The 20,270-nt window shown below is 39.2% G+C and overlaps 1 protein-coding gene across 3 annotated transcripts; it reads left to right on the top strand.

Annotated features, from left to right (window-relative positions):
* The first annotated feature begins 2,220 nt into the window (after nt 1-2,220).
* On the top strand, nt 2,221-20,207 carry LOC143165706 (receptor-interacting serine/threonine-protein kinase 2-like). Of its 3 annotated transcripts, none has more exons than XM_076349345.1 (12): nt 2,221-2,300; nt 4,717-4,878; nt 7,114-7,267; nt 8,519-8,674; nt 8,817-8,965; nt 10,819-10,868; nt 12,006-12,167; nt 12,920-13,005; nt 14,529-14,597; nt 15,382-15,550; nt 16,458-16,610; nt 18,689-20,207. In XM_076349345.1, exons 2-12 carry the CDS (start codon nt 4,727-4,729, stop codon nt 19,009-19,011), a joined length of 1,623 nt encoding a protein of 540 aa, XP_076205460.1. In that variant the 5' UTR covers nt 2,221-2,300; nt 4,717-4,726; the 3' UTR covers nt 19,012-20,207. The 3 variants fall into 3 exon arrangements, with proteins under 3 accessions (XP_076205460.1, XP_076205459.1, XP_076205462.1); XM_076349344.1 differs by having other exon boundaries at nt 4,713-4,878; XM_076349347.1 differs by lacking the exon at nt 4,717-4,878.
* Nucleotides 20,208-20,270: the final 63 nt, after the last annotated feature.

Below are 20,270 nucleotides of genomic sequence, written 5' to 3'. Positions count from 1 at the left end.
GATTCTTTTTAATTAACATGTTCAGTAATAATGATGTTTAATTAGTTCAGACCTGCACTGCAAACCTGTATGTTTCTGGTTTCTCCAAATATGAATTAAAATTAAGCTTTATGGTTTTATACTGAGGGTTTTTTAAGCTGAAAACAATAGTCAAAAGGAGTGAACAAATGCAGGATTGTTCTAGTATTCTGCTTCCCCAGCACGTGATATTCTAAAAATACAGACGTACCTAAGACTACTTTAAGTGTCAAAATTTCTGCAAAATTAAGTCCTTCAAACTGCCTACAAAGCTCTGCCTAATTAGTTTCTTTAATTAGTTGGAAGGATTTTGAACAGCTGTGGTTCTGCTGTAGTACAGTCTGAGCCTGACAGGCTAATACCTTAAACAGGGGAAAACATTTTTAATGTACTTTTTACAGAAGTGTAGACTATGGACACAAATGAATGCGTTGTTGATAAATCAAAGCCCAGGGGAGGAGGATCCTGTGGCCACAGCAACTTGACATGCTTCCAGCCTTCTCCAGCACTGTTACAGCCCACTTGTTTTACCTTTGCTACTTCAGCTCCCTCGTACTAATTTCACTTTTGGAGGGGTGTGCTGGACAGAGAAAGCTGATGCTGGTGAGATAGCTACAGCTGTCAGGAAATAACGCGTTGTACATGAAGGCATTGTCCACGCTTCCTACTTGTAGTGTGCTTCCTCTCAGGCCACAGAGCCCTAGCCACATGATTTTTAGATATCAGGGACTTTCCCGTGATCATAGGAGGATTAGGTAACTGCCCTACTGCTTGTTCCCTCCCTGTTGTGGGGTTAGGACTTGATCCAAAACCAACAGTCTGTGGACAGAATCTCGTTGCCTGACACTGTTTTTTAAAGTCAGACTCTATAAATAAAGACAGTCTTCATGGAGTGGAAAGTTTGAATAAATGTGATCAGCTGAAATGACTGCTTTCTCCTAGAGTCTCCACCCTGCATCCAGCAGTCCCATCAACCTTCAGTGTGAATGTATATGCTGGGGGCCTACCAGGAACACAATTAGGCCTTACAGAGTTTTCACAAAATTAAAGATATTCTGGACTTTTGGCATTTTCTAGCCCAGCCTCCTGCTCAAAGCAGGACTACCAGCAGTGCTGGATAAGGTCAGCCATGGCTTTGCCTAGCTGAGTCTAGAAAACCTTAAAGGATGGAGAGTCTGCAACCTGAGTGGCCCATTCCAGTACTGCATTACCCACCTGATGAAAAGATTTTTTTTTTAGCATCTGGCTTGAACCTCTGAAGTAGAGACATCTGCCTATGTCACTGGTTGTTATCTGCCACTATGGAGAAGAATTTGGCTCTATCTTCATAACTGACCTTAAAGTAGCTGAAGGCTTCTAGGAGACTCCCCGCCCTTAGCCTCCTTCACCTAACTAAACAAGACTGGCTCCCTCAACCTTTCCTTCTAAGGTATGTGCTCTAGGGCCCCGTCTCGGTAGCTGTCTACTGCATCCTCTCCAGTTTCTCAACATTTTCTTTGAACTGAGGGCCCTAAAGTCGACTACAGTATTTCAGATGCAGCCTCACCATTTCTGAGTACTGAGGCATAATGATTTCTCTCACTTTGCTGACTGCATTTCTAATTAGCCCAGCATGCAATTTTTCCCCACTTGTGATGAGAGCCCACTGTTGGCTCGTGATCAACTTAGTTTCCACCATAACACCTACATCCTTTTCAGCAGAGCTACCTGACAGCCAATTGATCCTTATTCTTTTTTGCAACCTAATGTGACCCCTATGCTTACCTATCTTTTAACCAGAAAACCAGCATTTTTCATCCTGTTTTAAGATCAACTTGACTTTAAAAGTTTAAAGGGGTTTTGTACTTGTGCTGTTGGCTTGATCTACTGCAGGGACAGGCACCAACTGCGCAATCTGCATACATCTCTACATGCTTCCGTATCTGGGCTGTATTCCAATATGGTATTTTTCACTGTTACATAGCTTTCCCTCTTGGCATTCCTCATTGTGGAAAAAGCAGCTATCCAACCTCTTCTGTAATTGCTCTCATTAATTACAGGCAGTTAACAAATCAGCCTGTGAAAACCCATCTGCAGTCACTAAAGAGTTACAGTTTGCATATGCGACCAGGAAATTTTAGATGTTTGCAGGCAGCCAATAAAAGGAGAGATCAACAACGCAGCTGACTCACAGGCAGGAAAACTTGAGCTGTGTTTGAATGCAGTTCAAAGCTGACTTGAACTTGGTATCTGCAGCAGTTTCACTCCATTATTTCATAGTTTTTATGCCCATATTTCCAGAGGTAAGTCGATTTTTGTTTCCAATTTCTTTTACTGAGACATCTGAATATTAACACAACATAGTTTCTCTCATACGAAGGGAAACATCTTCGCTACGAATTACTTCTAAAAAAAAAAAAATTAGCTTTAAAATTAGAAACTCAAAATAAATGGTTTTATAGCAGTCTCCCTCCTGCCCCTGCCTGCCCAACTAGGGGAAGATGACAAAGTTGTCTGAGACTTTTAGTGTCTTACTAAAAAATAATACGAAACCCTTCATTGCAAAGGTCACCTAAGAAATATTGGTTTTGTGGTTTGATAGTGAGTTTTTTAAAAGGGTCTAGGAGAAAAAGCATTCAGAAGAGCAGAACTATTGGAAAAAATGGCTTTGGTACCAAACTTGCAATCTAGGGGGTAGAGAGAGACTTTGTTATCTGTAATTCCATGATAGTCCCATATTCCATGATTAGTCCCTTCAGCTGTTTTAGGAATCTGGGTAGCACCCTGGATAAATAAAAGATCTCTCATTTTAGGGTTAAACTCTTTTGGAAATTATCAGCAAATCACTAAGTTCTGGTGTGGAAACAGATGTATAAACTCAGACACAGGGACAATGGTGCTTGGCATGTCATGGTTTGTAACAGAGAAAGATTGAAGTGGTTTTCATTTTGGTTTTAGAAAATCTCTAGTTAAATTAGATTTTGCAAATCCAAAATAGGAGCTGATGGCTAGGTTTTATTTTTATTGATATAGTCAGTTAGCAAGAGTTTAAAAAACTGTTATAGCTTTATTTAATTCAATGTTAAATAGAAACAGGTATTTTCAGGAATGGTTTAGATCCTATATTCATTGATCTTCCTTGTACTATGTTTGGAGTTGAGTAAATTTTTTTGGCTATTTAAATGATTATTTATCGCAGTATATAATAAAAATGAGACATAACTTTGCACCTGCCAGCCTTCTGATTACCTCCTTTATATTTAGGATTTGTAGATCTGTGTGGTCTGTCTTTGCAACTTTAAAGGATAAATGGCTCATTTGGAAACTTATCTTCATTCAGAGCAATCTCTTCAAATTTTATGAAACTCTTAACCTGTCTGTCAGTCTCATACCCTATTGGATTTATTCTTTAAGGAAACTCTAAGTGAGGTACCTAAGGCAGCTATTGCTTTCAAGCTATAATAATCTGACAAAGGCAAAAAATTCGATTGTGTTTTCCTATCAAAATCAAATACTGTTGAAGCTGAACTGGTAAATCAGTGATTGTGAACGTGCCTGCATGGCACACCTTAGATACTGAGATTAACTGAAAATAAGTTGGTCATGAACTAGAAGCAGTTCAGCCATGAGCACAGGCTAATTTATCTTCAGGTTTTTGTTTCTACTTTATTCACGGAGAACACGTGATCAAAGTCAGAAGACTTTCAGGACTTCTGCATCCCAGGAGCTCTTTTGGTAGAGCCCATCTTCTAGAAGGACACAATTCACACTCAACAGTCCTTACTGGTTACTTCAAATTTTTAGCCCTGGTACTTCAGTTCCCTCATGTGTTTTCTTTTCTAGCCCTGGTTTACTGGACCCTGAAGGGAGTATTTCAGTTTGAGTTCTTCTGACTCACTGACCACTGATCTTGCAGTAATCCTTACCAATGGTTTTATCCCATCTGTTTTCTTAGCTTGCTTGTTTTCCTCTTTCACCACTGACTTTTGGTTATCTCCAGTCTAATGTAGCTTCACAGATGTAATTAAAAAATGTTACTCGTGTAAAAACATTGTGATGCTTTGCAGAGGTTATCTCTAATCCATGTGCGTTGCCATGCAATGTGTCTGACACATTCAGATGGCCCTGGAGAGGTACTGTATAGAGAGAGTATTGGCCAAATTAGTGGCTGCTATAAAGACACAACTTCATTTAGCAGAGTTCTGCCAGCTTACAGCAGCAGGAAATTTGCCTTTACCTTGCTTTTGCACTGACATGATCTTGTATTAAAGATATGCAAGAATGATGCAGAACACACTGACATAAGTTATTGAATAATTGCCTGTTTTATGAGAAGTGGGGAAACTGTATTTGTCTAGCATGTACCTGTAAGATACTAGTTTGTTGTCTACATAATTCAGTATCATTTAAAATCACATTTTATATTATAAATAATGGCCCAACATTTCAAAGTCATCAGATGGAAATAATAATGAGCAATTAATTAGCACCTTGCAGCTTCAGATGGCAAGTTATGCTCCAGGCATTCCTTTGCAATTAGCGCATTTTTCCTGCCTTTATAAGGAAAGTCTGACACACAGTGGTAAAAGGAAGCCTGTTGGATTAGAGTAATAGTTACTTGGGAAGTAAGGGGTGGTGCGACTTCACTGAGCTTTGGTAGTAGGGACAAAAAGTAGTCCTTAACTTCTTTCTTCTCCGCAATTTTTTTCCCCAAGCCAGCCATCAAGAAATGGCCAAATCATTACCTGTAGTAGCCCAGGAAGATTTGGATAGCTTTACCTTGACCAGGACAGGCTCAGGCTTTGCACTCAAAGCTTTTCATGTTTCTTGGAACACTCACATCTCGGTGAAGCTGCTGACCAGCCGGGACACTACAGAGAGGTAGGTGTCTTATTTGGCCAACTAACCACTACAGCACAGACCTGTAGTGATGGCACTAGAATGAATTGTGGCATGCCCAGCATCATCTGATCCCTAAATGCATTCCTAGAAATCCTGACTGGCCAAGAGGCAACTTGGAGGCAGTCATACTGGGAAACAAGCTCTATGGTTTTTACAAATTTTTATAAAAGTAGAGCTTAATCCTGGAGTCATTAATTATCCCTACTATAATAATGTCTACAAACCCTGACCAGTAATACTCAGCTATACATCTTTCTGGAGGTCCCTGAAGAGATCTCAGTTGAATTTAATCTAAAACAGCATGTACAGGTGAGGGACTAGAGAAATGGGAGGAGGGAGCGATAATGGTCAGGGTTACGGAGCAGTGAGATGTGTACGTGTCCTAACTATAAAAACAAATGAGCAGTAACTGATGGGCGTCAGCCTACTGACCACAAAATTCCAGTGTGCAGCAAAAACACAGAAAGTTTCCATGAATAACCACAAGCTACTTCTGATGAAGCAAGACCAAAGCATTTTAGGGAATGCACTGACCTGACTGCTTATCAGAAAAGGAGTGTCTCATGCGCATCTACAGACTAGTTACTCTTGTTAACTGAGAACGCTGCCATTCAGGTGGCTTTTGTTAAAAGTAAAATACAAAAGTGTCCTACTCGAATACACAGTGTTTAATTTGTTCCATCATAAAGGCAGGCGAGGAGAAAACAGTATTTCATACAAATATTTTTAAATTGACAGTTTAAATTGTCAGTGATACTTCAAAAAACAAATGCTGCCAGAATTTGGGAACAGTTAAAAATTTTAAGCGTGGTTTTTTTTGGGGGGGGGATGGACGATGACACATTGCTTGGTTTTTTTAGACAATTTTGTAATCGGAACCAATGTTATTTGTTTGGTAGCTTGTTTAAAGAAAAAAGTTTCCTCTGTCCACATTTTCTTTAAATCAAACAAGCCAACCCCAAAATAAAATAGTTAAAGCTACAGAAATCAACGTTTTATTTTGCTTTGAATTTAACATGCTATCCTGATTTGGCATCTTTCCACTCAAACTTACTCCCTAAAAGTAAAGCCACTGTTCTGCTTTTCTCTTTCTACCATTCTGATTTCTTATTTACACTACACAGTGTATAGGAAAGCTGGGAGAATAAACTGTGTTTTACTCCAGCTGCAAAATGTTTAACTGTGTGCTGATGATAATATTTAGAATTGTGGAAATAAGTGTTAAAACAGGTGGGGCTGTGTGTTACTTCTAGTGACTAGTTTACAGGCTTGTGAATCAACACAGTAAATATGAGAAACTGAAGTCTCAATGTAAAGGCTGGTTAGAATAATGAGAATGAGAACCAGGTCTGTTGAAATTAACTGAATTTTGAATGAATTTCAATGAATTTTCAGCTCACAAGTACCATAGAGAAGAGATAATCAGATCTTTAAAATGAAACATACAATTAACAAAATTTGAACCTGTAGCAGAAGTTCAATTATTTCCATGAAAATGCACAACTGAATTGCACAGGAAACATTGAACTGTCATGAAGAAGTAACTGTTTGAAGTCCTTAGACAACAAAACTTTATTCTTCTGATGATGATCAAAGTAAAGCTTTGTTATTCTCTGTAAATAAACTGTTTGAATTCAGGTCTACAATCCAAGCACAGTTGAGCTTGAATCAAATTTGGCAAAGTCACTAGAGTGGTACTGCTTACATAAAATCTGAATTTGGCTTCACTTTTATATCATGCTATGACATGCTATAATATCATATATCATTTATATAACACGGTCCCATAAGATAAGCATGGAAGATCATAATTTCCTTGTAAATGTGGATCTCACTAATAGCAAAAGGATGCAATACAAGCTCTGGGGGACAGTAAGGGGAAAAAACTTGATTTTTTTTCTTAATTTAGCATTTCATGTAATTCAGCTTTCTCCTGCCTTTGCACTTCAATCCCACTTTAAACTGTGCTCTTACGTTCATATTAAAGCATCCAGAGGTCTTTCACGTTATATTAGAAAAATACACTACCCGAGGGATTGCTTCATTTTCTTAGAGTTGTTTGGAAGATGATATATTATTGGTTTTATTGGCTGAATTGAATTAGCTTGTGTTCAACCGTATGGTTATCTCTTATTTCCATATCCTACACTAGCTCACCTCTAGCTGAAATTCTCTTCAGTCTAATCTGCCTCTAATCCTTGCTATTTTTTACAGGGAGTGGAAGTTGCTACTTCAGGATATAGCAAATGTCAGACACTATGAGTCTGAACGTCTCCTGCCTTCTCTTGGGATTTACCAATACCACAGACTTGTGGGGATAGTGACTGAATGGATGAACAATGGATCCCTCCACTCACTCATCCATGAGGTACATAAAAGAAGTCATCTTTTATAGGACTGTAGTGGTTTAATGCCAGCCAGCAACCAAGCCCCACACAGCCACTTGCTCACTCCCCACCCTGGTGGGATGGGGGAGAGAATCAGAAGGGTAAAAGTGAGAAAACTCATGGGTTGAGATAAAGACAGTTTAATAGGTAAAGAAAAAGCCACGCAAACAAAGCAAAATAAGGAATTCATTCACTACTTGCCATCGGCAGGCAGGTGTTCAGCCATCTCCAGGAAAGCAGGGCTCCATCATGCCCTGGTTACTTGGGAAGGCAAACGCCATCACTCCAAACATCCCCCCCCCGGTCAACTCCCCCCAATTTTTTTTGTTCAGCATGACATCCCATGGTATGGAATGTCCCTTTGGCCAGTTTGGGTCAGCTGTCCTGGCTGTGTCCCCACCCAGCTTCTTGTGCACCTCCAGCCTACTTGCTGGCAGGGCAGTATGAGAAGCTGAGAAGTCCTTGACTTAGTTGTCGCTGAGCAGTGCTTACACTAAAACATCAGTGTGTTATCAACATTATTCTCATCCTAAATCCAAAACACAGTGCTATATCAGCTACTAGGAAGAAAATTAACTCCATCCCAGCCGAAATCAGAACAATATACTTCCTCTGCTCCTTCAGGCGCCCAACGTGGGGCTCGAAGGGTTGAGATAATGGCAGATCTGACCAGAGTATGTTAAAACAAATTTGTCATAAGTGTTTGTTATTAGGTTAATAGCTGCTGGTCGTTGATTTATTTGCTCTCAGAGTTGTTGTGCTTGTTCTCAGAGTTGTGTTATGTAACACCTTACTCGCTGTATGTGTTCCCTGTTGTGCTGTTTATCATCTCTGGGGACTGGATTAAGGTTATCACTTTGCTGTACTGTGTAACACTGGCTTATGATATGGTAAAATTACTGGTCGTGAGACTAATCCGGTATTTGTACTCAGCATTGCTGTCATCTCTATGCTTCAGGAACCATATCTCAGAAAGAATTAATTACACTTGGGGGGGGGGGGGAGTACGAGAGCGGCTGTGTGGTGCTTAGTTGCCAGCTGGGGTTAAACCACGACAGTGACAAAATTAATTACAAGGTCAGCCAAAAGAGAACAATCGGTATGTAAATTATGGACAGTAGTCACAGTCAATCTGTTCTTTAGCTTCTGTATTATACTTCTGTTTATTGTCAAATGAAAATGTGAATAGCAACAAGTTAACACTACCAAAACCTGTATTTTGTGTTACTTAGCATCAACTGTACCCAGAACTTCCATTTCCCTTACTCATAAGGATCCTGTTGGATGTGGCTGAAGGGCTGCAATACCTTCACAGCCTCGAGCCTGCTTTCTGCCACTGCAGCCTGAAACCTTCCAATGTGCTTTTGGATATGCAGTACAGAGCGAAGGTGGGAGCTTCTACTTTTTAGCCTATTAATGTAAAATCCAGTGATTGTCCTATTGTTGCATATATTTATCCTAATAGTCAACGTTTAATACCGAGACTTGAGGTATTGTTACTAAAACTTACTTTTTCTTCCATCTCTGTAGATATCAGATTATGGTCTAACCAACTGGAGGAAACAGCAACTGAGGTCAGACCTGCAGAACTGCAATTGGAGAAACTGCCAGGATTTAGTGTACCTCCCTCCTGAAATACTTGAAGGAGGCCTTCCTTCCCAGGAAGGTGATATTTACAGGTGAATGGGATTTCTAAGGGCAGGTCAGACTTAGTCCTTGCTACATTCTAGAATGTTGCCAAAATACTTACTTTCAAAGACACTACAGTAAAAATGCCAGATCTACATAATGCAGTAGGATAGTGTTCCACATGAGGCCAGTTACAGCAGTGAATTAAATTTGAAATTCCCCATATTTGGTGAATAATATATCCAGGTTAAGAACTGTTCTTAAAAGTCATCATAAAAATATTTATATAATGGACCTAACTGTTTAAAAAGTGTAACATAGCTGCCAAAACTTTTTCATATACATTTAGAAACCTAATAACTACAATTCACATGGTTTCTAAGCACGAACTGTTGTTGGCTTTAGTTTCAGGAAGAACTGCTGATGCCTAGATGAGGCCCAGGTAAAAATAAGACCTTTCTCTCAGTAGTGTCCCATTAAGGTCCTATGGAATCTCCGCTGGAATAACTCACTGAGCTACTCAAGCATTCATACTTTCTAACTAAGGTGATTTATGCAAAGGAGGAAGATTACCTACTGCCACGTGTCCCTTTTGGATACATTACATGCTTCGTAGTTGCCTCAATAAATGAGACAACCTCAAATTGCAACTATTGTCTGTATGGACATTCATCTTTAGAGCTGGCATAGAGAGCCTGTGGACTAATATTATAAATAACTTTTAAGCATGACTGCTCTTCTGCTCTCAGAGCTTTTATGGAGGCAAGAAATTTAAACTCCTGCTTTATTGTCACAGAGGTAGGCTCTAAGATGAGTCAACGCATAAACTTGAGGAGACCTATAAATGATGTGACTAGTCTGATGTTGTTCATAAACACAAGACTTTTGCGCAGGAAGAATGGTGGCTTACTTTCAGGTGGCATAATTAATCTTCCAGCATGTCACTCTTATATAACTTTAGCTGCTCAGATGTGACTCAGTGCATGACATAGGTGCATGTCTAGACAGTGGTGCAACAGAGAAAACAAAAGTATGTGTCATATATGAAATATTACTTAAGTACATGTAAGTTACATGTGTGTCGACATTACATTAATACTTTCCTAGAGGGTATTTAAGAAAAGCACTTTCAGATGTTATGTGGAAATAAGGCAGAAGAGGAGGTTCTTTTAAACACTGTAATTCAGCACTACAGCAAGATACATGAGTAAGCAGATAAGTTTATCCTAGAACTGCTTCTTCCCCTCTTGATTGCTTTGCTTCTGACTCCTCCATAGTCTGCTTTTTCTCTTCTAGCAGCCTCCTTGCTTCTGCCTCTGATTTTGCAGATTGAGCTTTTTATCAAACTGCATTTTATACCATCTGAGTTGTGGGTTATATATGTAGATCTATGGTATCACTGGAATACTTCCTAGGATTTTAGAAAAGGAAAAAGGCATGTGGAGCTTCATCAAAATTTGCTGAAGAAAACAGACACACAGTGGGTCAGAATCAAGTTTTTGGTAGGTTAACTGATGCACTTGTCAGTACCTGCTGAAAAGTCCAGCTCTTTCAGTTGCTATTTAAATTACTTGAAAACAAAACAAAAATGATAGAGAAAGGAGAACAGAAGGTTCTGAAATTCACAAGAGCAAATGCAGATAAGGTGGTAACCTGAAATGTAATTCTAATTGATCCTATGTTTAAAAAAACCTTAAAATTTAATTCGAACTGATTTATTATTTTGTAAGATACATTCAGTTGAAAACTGAAACTTAATGCAGGAAAAAGGATCTCATCAAATTAGGAAGGACTTGGATAGACTTTGTCTTTCTCTTAAACCAATAAACTTGCTCTTGGAAATGAGAACATAGATATGGATTGCACACTAATGATTGGTCCTTTGCTCGGGTTTTTTTTTCAGTTTTGGAATACTGTGTTGGGAGAGCCTAAGCAGACGGAAACCTTTTGAAGGTATTTATCTCTCTTGTTCATGTCAGACTTTGCGTTGCCCTCATCTTTTCCACAAATTCCCTTATTGTAGGGAAATTATGATACAAACAGCACTGTCTTTTCAGATGTCCCTTTGCCTTATATTACTGTTACAGCACATAGCTCCACATTATGGAATGTAAAGATTAGAATCCCTCAACAAATCCTCAGTGTTCCCAAAGAAGCTGATCTTTCTGCAGGGGAAAGGTGTAGCTTCTTACCCCACTTGTATGATCTCTCTGTGCTTGCTGAAGCACTCTGTTGCTGAGTTGGGTTTTCCGCTTACCTTTAATGAGAAAGAATACTTTGTATTTGACAGTTGTCACTTTGAAATCAGGGAACGTTTTAGTGACATGCAGATAACTGGATGAGTAGAATGCTCATTTTTAAAGTTGCCATGAGTTTCAAATCCCGATCAAGAAATGCCAGTTCATGCTGAATTCTCTTAAGCACGTAGGGAATCTTACTTTCTTAGATGAAAGTGTGAGCAGTTTTAAGGAACTTAGTTTGCAAAGCATTGTATAATAATTGTCACAGTCTAGGAACGATCCCTGTTTCGTGGTGGTGGAGATCAGTGAAAGGCTTCTTTGCTATGGGCTCAGTTCTGCATGGCAAAACTGATTGAAAGACTCCTGTATTTTACAGGCTGAGGACCATTTAGAAATGGTGCATAGAGTAGTATCTTAATGTTCATACAGCTTATGGCTGCCATCTTGTGGCTGCCCAAAGTAGACTATTTTTTTTACGATAGGAGTTAGTCTTATAATGCAGGTGTGCATTTTTTATATAAAACTGTGTGCTTAGAATATACACTGGGTACTTAGAATAATTACATGTATTCCTGAGGTATCTGTGCATGTAGTTTACAATGTGTGTTTTCCTATCTATTTGTGACTTATTATTTGGACAGAGTTCTTTTCCTGAAATGTCCTGTTGCAATAAGTAGCTATAGTTATTGTTAAAGGTTAGCATATCTATTTACAAGAGTGTTAATATATTTTTGCTTTCAAAAAAGTAGTCTTTGTTTTAAAAAATACAAAATAACTTATGCTGAATATCATTTTAAGAGAGTCTGAGGTCTTTAATATTTAATATAGGACATTTTCCTATAAATTGCAGGTCAAACAACCCTGCTGGAAGTTTTGACAGGAATCTGCAGCAGTTTGCGGCCTGGCGTTTCAGAAAAGTTTATACCAAGCGATTTGCCTGAGAGGAATACACTGTTACACCTTATCGCTCTGTGCTGGCATCAAGAACCAGATTATAGACCACGTACTGCAGGTAAGGTTCAGGGCTTGCTTTCTTTGCAAGGTTTGTAAGGGAGATAGTCTTGCTGGGAACATTGCTCTAGCACTCTAAATCAACAACAGAAAAACTGAAGTAGAAGTAGTCTTTAGATCATCAGAGTACTGTAGATGGTTTTTCTAACTGAAGTTTCCTACCAGAAATGGCTTGCTTATCTCCAAAATTGTGTTTAGTATAAAGTAAAAATGAGTACAAATAAAGGAAGGAATGTTATCAGCTATATATACTAGTTTAACAAAGACCAACCTGCCTCCAATACTTCTTGATTCCAATGCATAACCAGTTCCCTTTGAAGTGTGCTATCATTGTTTACCTTAGTAGAATTGTTATATTTATCATCTGTTTCTAAAAAGATAGCCAAGAAATGTTAATACTGTGATATTTGAAGACTTTTGAGCAAATTTGCAAAAAGTTGAAGTGCTGAGGAAGCAATTTGCATATAGCTTTTGTGATTTATACAGTTATGTAAATCTTTTGCAAGTAAGTTCACTACATCTGTATAAACAATCAAGAAAATGTGATTTTAATGTGACTGTAGCCATTCCTTAAAATCAGTTCAAAAAGGAAACCAAGAGGAGGTATGAGGTGGAAATTGTATTAAACTAATTTTATCTAGTTCATCCAGCTACTCAACATAACAGTAAAGTTAGTTGCAATACACTGATGCCTAAATATATACACACTTTCATACGCAATGTGGTATTTAAAATGCTTTATTACCCCTGCAGAATGTGTAGACCTTCTAAATGGAATTTCAACTAGTATAAGTAAGGAGGCAATTTCCACTGCAATCTACAATCTGATGGATGCAAAGGTTAGTGCAAAATTAAGTTTTGTTCTCCTACAAGGACATTACTTGATTCTTTCAACTGCAGTCTCTGTGGTCCAAAACCAGGAAAGGTTTTGTCTTCTCTGGCATGTCCAATAAAACAATGAGCTGGAGAGTACCATTTGGCACTTCAGGTTCATTCAGAAATTGTAGCAAATAGATATTGTGAGGTTCTCTAGAAGCCGTGCCAATTTCTACCTGAGACTATAAAAATACGATAGCTTCTTTCCAGTCACCAGCTGTAGTCAGACTGGTAAGCCCACGTGAGTGAGAACAAATATCAGCCTCAAGTAGATCAGATTAGGGCTAGAATCAAGGACAATTTTTGTTTTATGTATTGGTAATAAGATATTTATTCCAGAACCTGGACAGCGTTAGTACCTGCTGCAGCAATACTAGCACCAGCACTTTTTTTGTATGCTTCACTGCTTCTAAATTGACGTGCTTCAGGCACAAGACACTGCCTGTCCTAGGGTCTAAGAGGGTTCTCTGATACCATGGGAATGGATGGGGAACAACTGAGAGATACAGCTAACTCCGTACATGTCTACATTGCCATGGGAAATCTGGCACAAATCTGACTGCCACAAATATAGCTATATCCTATCTAGTTAACTTAGATAGTCAGAGTGGGAAAACTAGTGACATATGCTTCAGCCCTTGAACAAGTATTCTGACTCCATTTACACCCGTGCTGTGTTGTCGGTTTCATTGCTGTGCTTATGTGAGTTGTTTATGTTAATGCCTGCTGGATTATTTCTACATGTTGCAATCACATTCTGGGATTATAGAACAGACTTGATCAATGTTTTAATAGGTGGCATGGTTAATAGTCCAAGTCATTTTTGCTACTGTTGAACTTCATTTAGGATTGTACTGCCAAATATTCCATAATCTAATGCTTCAATCTCCCTTGAGCAAGGTTTTATTTTTCTATTTGCTAAATTATCAAAGAGCACTGTTTATTGTTCAAACAACTGAACTGATAATATGTCCTAAATGACTGTGAAAATGCTACTGGAGATTCTTGAAAATGGATTGATTCATAAATGTTGAAGTATATAAACTAAAAATAGTTGAACAAATCTGCTGCAGATGTACAAAATGGAAAAAACTTACAAGTATTGACACATCCTTATTGCAGACAGTTTGGCATACTAAACACAGGATGGCCCTGCTGTTTGGATACTTAAAGGAAAGCATGTTATAGCTAGCCCAATCTCTCTCTCTCTCTCAATACAGGGCTATTTTCACCTTCCCCTGTATGATACAAAACTGAGTTTTAAAATAAATTTGAAACAGCAGAAACAGTAACAGGGTAGAGTTATGTCAGATTCTGTGGCCACTTACATGTGTTAAATTGTAAAATTGCTCTGTGCAATTCACTGTTACTATATATCAGCGTACCTGAGAGTGTCATATATATTGTCAGTGTCTTGCTCCTGACAACTGTGAATTGAACAAACCATTATGTATACTTACTAGAGTTACTATGCTATTTTTTCCAGGAGACAGCACTTAACGCATGCAAAGGTTCAGAAATATACACATTGCAGACGGGCATATGCAATTCAGAGGTGAGTACATGGCTTGAGAGTCTTACAAGAGTACTTCGCAAGCTGCTTGTTTCTCCTGCCAGCCCTGACACTGTTAATACAAACACTGTGGGGCAAAATGTCCCTAACCGTTTTTGTCCCTAACCATGATAACCCCATCCAGTTAACCAACAAAAAACACTGTTCTACTTTCTTCCAAGCAGCTGACTCTGATGTTGCTCTTGCAAAAACAACCTCCTCCACTTAAGAGTTGCTTTGAACCTCTCCTTCTTGAAGAGGTCCTAATGAAATGGCAAAAATCTAACCTTTCTTGTAGTGTGTTCAAAATGATGGCTGGAAAAAGTCCTAGGCTGAACTCTAGCATTTTCAACCAATTTTCTTAGATCAAGGCCAACTGCTCTGTGATCATTCCAAAATACAGTTAACTCCCATTTTCAAAGTGATTTTTGGCACTTGTGGCAGGCCTGCCAATACTGAAAGATACAGAGAGAGAACTGAAGCTCACATGCCTGGATCAGAGCTAGCTTTAAACAGCTCAAGTTCTGGTGACACCATGGCTGCTGGCAGCAGATTGCACAAGCAATCTAGGACTGCAGTAAACCCTAGGACAGTTAGCCTATGGATCTGTGCTACCACAGTGACCCAAGGTAACTAGCTAATGTCGAATTAAGTATGTCTGTAGGCTCAACAGCTGCATACCCACCCTGTCCTGCACTGTGATACTACTGTCTTATATTCCAAGAGGAAACTGCTTAGAAAAGGGTTTGGAACAAATATAATTCTTCTCTATTTTGATCTTTTTCAGGTCATCTGTTCACCAAAACCCAACCACGTAATCAGCAAGAAAATTCCTTTTTTAGTGCCAAGCTTGTCAACTATTCTACTTGATAGCAGTGCAAATACTGCACGAAGAGAAAATATTCTTGAGATGGGTCTGTCAAATGCTATCCCACAGAACACAACAACAAAGAAAGGTCTCTACCTTGCAACATATTCAGCTCCCAACTATTCTAAGAAAAGGATAAATATTACCAGTTGTTCCATATACACATTACTTCCCATGTAAAATTGCCCCTTCTCAGAGTACAGCTGTGCCCTCTACTGGTATCATCTGAAGCATGAGTTCACTGCGGAAAACCAGAGGTGCCACAATACCTTTTGATTAAGTGTATAGATCAAAAAGCCTCTTTTGGTAAATTGTTTTAGAACCCTGGCCTGTAATGTACAGCTGCCTTTTCCCTCACACATCAAATATTGCCTGTTGCTTTTGACAGAACAAGTCCCTCCTGGGAACCACACCGCCTTGTGCCACCAGGAATAACTGCTTTTTTGTAATTTGCTAATAAGAAAAGGAGATATGTTTTAAAAAGACTCTGTTGACAGGAACATGTGAATGATTCCTGGTAATCACCATTCCTACATAAATAATTTGCTTTGCCTTTCCGGTGTGGATTTATCTTGTCAAAGTGTTTAAACTTGTGTCAAGTGGTATATTTCCTTAAAAGCTTTTTCTGTACTCCTCATGCCTTTGGATACAAAAGTTGAGCCATAGGAAGTCAATTCACTCATAGCAACATCTGCATTTCCAAGCATTTTAGTTCTGAGCAATAGCTATTAGACTTACGGACAGAGTAGTGTTCCATAACTTCAGAAACAAATTCCTACAGACACTTTGAAAAAGTCAGATGTGTGTAGTAATATATGCCAAAATCTTCCTAGGAATAATGCTGTATTAACAAGGGCCCAAAGAACAGCTAGTCATAAGTAAGTGCTCTCAAGTTAGTTTTCACTTCAGTTCCAGTCCTCTGCAGTGGCTGACATATGTATACTGTTCTGTTGTTGTTCAAGGGTCTCATCTTATTCATCTTAAACTTTTTCTAGATCACCCAGGCTCTGACAGTAGAAAATCAAATTCCTTTTGCACGATTCCTTTATCTGGTTCAACTGCAGGCAAAGAAAGCAGTCAGCATAAGGACCCACCACTGGCTCTGAAGTACAGACCACAACCTATGCATCTTGAACAAGCAGTGACAGGTAAGATCCCATTTCCAGTTTGAGGTGGCAATATTCTCCTTGGCCAGATCTTGGTGATTAAATTGTTTAATGTTTAGAGGACACAGATATCTCTAAATTTTGTGCACATTTTCAGGTATTTAGTATAATAACTCCTCCAAACTTGATACAAATGTGTCATGAGTCTATTTGCATATAGCTGCTCCTATGTTCTCAGAAGTTCAGACACTGGCCACTGAGAACATTGGCTTGTTCTTTTCCAGGGTCATATTCAGGCTGAAAACAGTTCTGAAAAGACCGTAATAAAAATACAAAAAAATATAGCACACATTGAATGTGAAAGACACTAGTTGTTTAAGTCGGGGAATTTTTCTTTAACTTTAAGCTGTGTATTCTATACCTCTACAAAGGTAGCTATTGACTACAGAAACAGGTGACTAGGAGGAGGGGGGACCATTCATTTCCTTACTTACATGGTCTTAGATTTTCCTGCTGAACAGAGGCAGAAAAGGCCAGCTTCTGATTTGTGAACCTGCCTCTGCCTGTAGGTAAAAAGCTCATAAAGCTTCTTGCTAACTTTTTGCAAGCTGGCCTATGACAGTTCTCACATCTAGCTGTCCGTCTTTCTGCACTTCAATTTACTTCTGAGTGATGACATAATTTCTGGATAAATCAACAGACTAGTTCATGCAGGAAAAGTTCATCACAGAACTCTACTGGCAACAATCAGAAATCAGAATGAAAGAGGTGTGGTCTCCAAAGCAACAATAGCTTTTGGTTATTAATTTTCTCTTGGTGTATGGTATTTACTTGTCATGGTTTAGAATCATAGAATCATTAAGGTTGGAAGAGACCCCTAAGATCATAAAGTCCAACCGTCAACCCAACACCACCATGCCCACTAAACCATGTCCCTAAGTGCCGCATCTACATGTCTTTTAAATACTTCCAGGGATGGGGACTCAACCACTTCCCTGGGCAGCCTGTTCCAATGTTTAACCACTCTTTCAGTAAAGAAATCTTTAACCCCAGCCGGCAACTAAGCCCCACACAGCTGCTTGCTCACTCCCCCACCACAGTGGGAAGGGGGAGAGAAGCGGAAGGGTAAAAGTGAAAACACTGGTGGGTTGAGATAAAGACAGTTTAAGGAATAATAAGGAATTCATTCACTCCTTCCCATCAGCAGGCAGGTGTTCAGCCATCTCCAGGAAAGCAGGGCTCCATCATGTGTAATGGTTACTTGGGAAGACAAACGCCATCACTCTGAACGTCCCTTCCTTCCTCCTCCTTCCCCCAGCTTTATATGCTCAGCATGACATCATATAGTGTGGAATATCCCTTTGGTCAGTTGGGGTCAGCTGTCCCGGCTGTGTCCCCTCCCAACCCCTTGTGCACCCCCAGCCTGCTCGCTGGTGGGGTGGGGTGAGAAGCAGGAAAGGCCTCGACTCTGTGTAAGCACTGCTCAGCAGTAACGAAAACATCCCTGTGTTATCAACACTGTTTCCAGCACAAATCCAAAACAGAGCCCCATACTAGCTACTGTGAAGAAAATTAACTCCATCCCAGCCAAAACTAGCACATTACTGTACACTAAGTATTCTAATCAGTTTGTGAAAAGAGACAGAACCCAAAGTTCTTGATCATTTTGCCAAGAGTATTACTTTTGTTACTAGTTTGGCTTTGACATATATTCAAGTTCCCAGTTTCACAACACTCGTTTCAAACAGTCCTCCTACCTGAACTACCACTTCCACTTTCTACTGGACAAAGTTTTCTCATCTATGCTGAGCCAAGCTGCTTTGCACAAAGTTTGATGCAGATGCTAGATGAACAGTGCGAGACCTGAAAATCTCCTCCCCTTACACAATCTGAGCACTTAAATCTTTAGAAACACTTTCTGTAATCTGATCTTCATGAGTTTTGAACAAAAGATGGAAGTACACTGGACTAGTTTTGAACAAAGAATGCAAATAAACTAACTCTTCCTCCTCCTTTCCTCTACTGAGTTTATATTTCTGGTGTTGATGCTATCACTTGCTAACAACTCCTGGAAGAAAAGAGCACTTAGTTTATATCATTTTGTTTCCTTTTCACTCAAGACCCTTGCTGCAAAGGAAACTGCTGTCAAATACTAGCCTGCCAGAGACAGACCATACTGAGCTGCATGACAGAAGGACGTCTCAACCACATCCTCGACGTCCTTCGCTCACAGCAAACGTTGTCCCGAATGGATTATGAAACGATTATCTCCTACCCTACAGTAACTGGCCGTGCTCGGGCATTGTTGGACACTTGCCTTTGCCTGGGAGAGAGCGCAGCACAGGTTGTAGTAACTGCACTTTCAGTGACCAAATGTAGTCCTCTGGGACGAGGCAGCCATTGCCCAGACTGTCCTTCTAAGGTAAATAGGCTGTTGTTGTGACTTTTTTTGCAGTTTGTTACATGGATCAGAGCACTGTAACTTGGAATGGCAATGATTCATATTAATTCCTCTAACCCATTGACTAAAGTCAGTCCTTCCCACAGCCCATGATTTTAGTCCTCGAGTGGAAAAAGCTAGCTGGATTAAAAGGTCAAGTCAACCACTGCCTGCAGAAATTACCAAGACTGGTATAACAAATTCCAGTTTGGACCTCAGAGATGGGAGGAGTGCAATGTGTGTCAGAGGAAATACAGTCCAAGTCAGATGACACCTCATTTCCCTTATTTTTTTAGAAGGGAGGAAAATGGATCATGACTTCTTGGAGGTCGCGCTATGGAAGAACAGCTGTTACTAAATCCTTCCAAATAAGGATAGCAAACAGGGTACTGGATGAGGAGAAAAAAAATACTGCCTTTCGCTGAGCTCATATCTGAGCCAGCTGTTACAGTAAAAGGCTTAAGAGAATCAAGAAATATTTCTTCAACAGGGCCTTAAGTAAGACTTGGAAATTTTATATTATGCATATAAATTATTTTGTTTTCACTCACAAATGGTCGTATGCTCTGAAAATGGGGCACTGATAGCAGCACTTTGGAGAAGTGGGGCTTAAAGTATTTACTAAATGGAAAAAGGTTAATACCTTACATCCATGTAGTTCTCTAAGTATGTCTGCAGTTCAAATGTAAAATTAAACCAGGAAGAAGAGGTGCCAAGCTGATCATTTGAAACAGTGGTTCTGCTGAACTGTAAAGGAAAGTAGTAAGATTATCTTAATTGTAATGAAAATGAGGTTATATAAGATGCTGGGTTTTTGAAGGCACAGTGGGATTCCTTCAAGCTTCATGGCACTGGATTAACATGAGAACTTGTTGTACAATCTACAAATATTTCAAATGCAAACCCACGTTACTCTGTTTCCCTATGTTGCATGTGTTCTCTCTGCAGTTTCAAACTGCTTATTGAATTCAGTAGTTTGTCAGGTTGCAAAAAACACAGTGATGATGTGTTTTCCAGGCACATCTAAGATATAAGAAATTTGTTACATCACATACTACAATGCTGCTGGAACCATATTTTTTTACATAAATTCATTAAGCTTTAAGACTGCCTTGAGAAAATATATTGTTACAATTAAAAACCATGTCTATCAGAACATGTTGAAAATAGTTTTGCCTATTAAAGGAGCTAAACATCTACTTCACTGTGGTTTTTTTTTTTTTAATCTACACTTTAAATGGGAACTTTCAACAGACTAGATC

This window comes from Aptenodytes patagonicus, chromosome 11, assembly GCF_965638725.1.
Source record: "Aptenodytes patagonicus chromosome 11, bAptPat1.pri.cur, whole genome shotgun sequence".
NCBI classification, from domain to species: domain Eukaryota; kingdom Metazoa; phylum Chordata; class Aves; order Sphenisciformes; family Spheniscidae; genus Aptenodytes; species Aptenodytes patagonicus.
The sequence above is the reverse complement of the archived record's forward strand: the minus strand, read 5'-3'. Positions and strand labels throughout refer to the sequence as shown.

Bases quoted from the DNA above. Each gene is read 5' to 3' on its own strand.
- LOC143165706 (XM_076349345.1), top strand. From the start codon at position 4,727: ATGGCCAAATCATTACCTGTAGTAGCCCAGGAAGATTTGGATAGCTTT. The intron at 8,675-8,816 runs GTGGGAGCTTCT...CCATCTCTGTAG, and splicing joins ATATGCAGTACAGAGCGAAG to ATATCAGATTATGGTCTAAC. The intron at 10,869-12,005 runs GTATTTATCTCT...TATAAATTGCAG, and splicing joins CAGACGGAAACCTTTTGAAG to GTCAAACAACCCTGCTGGAA.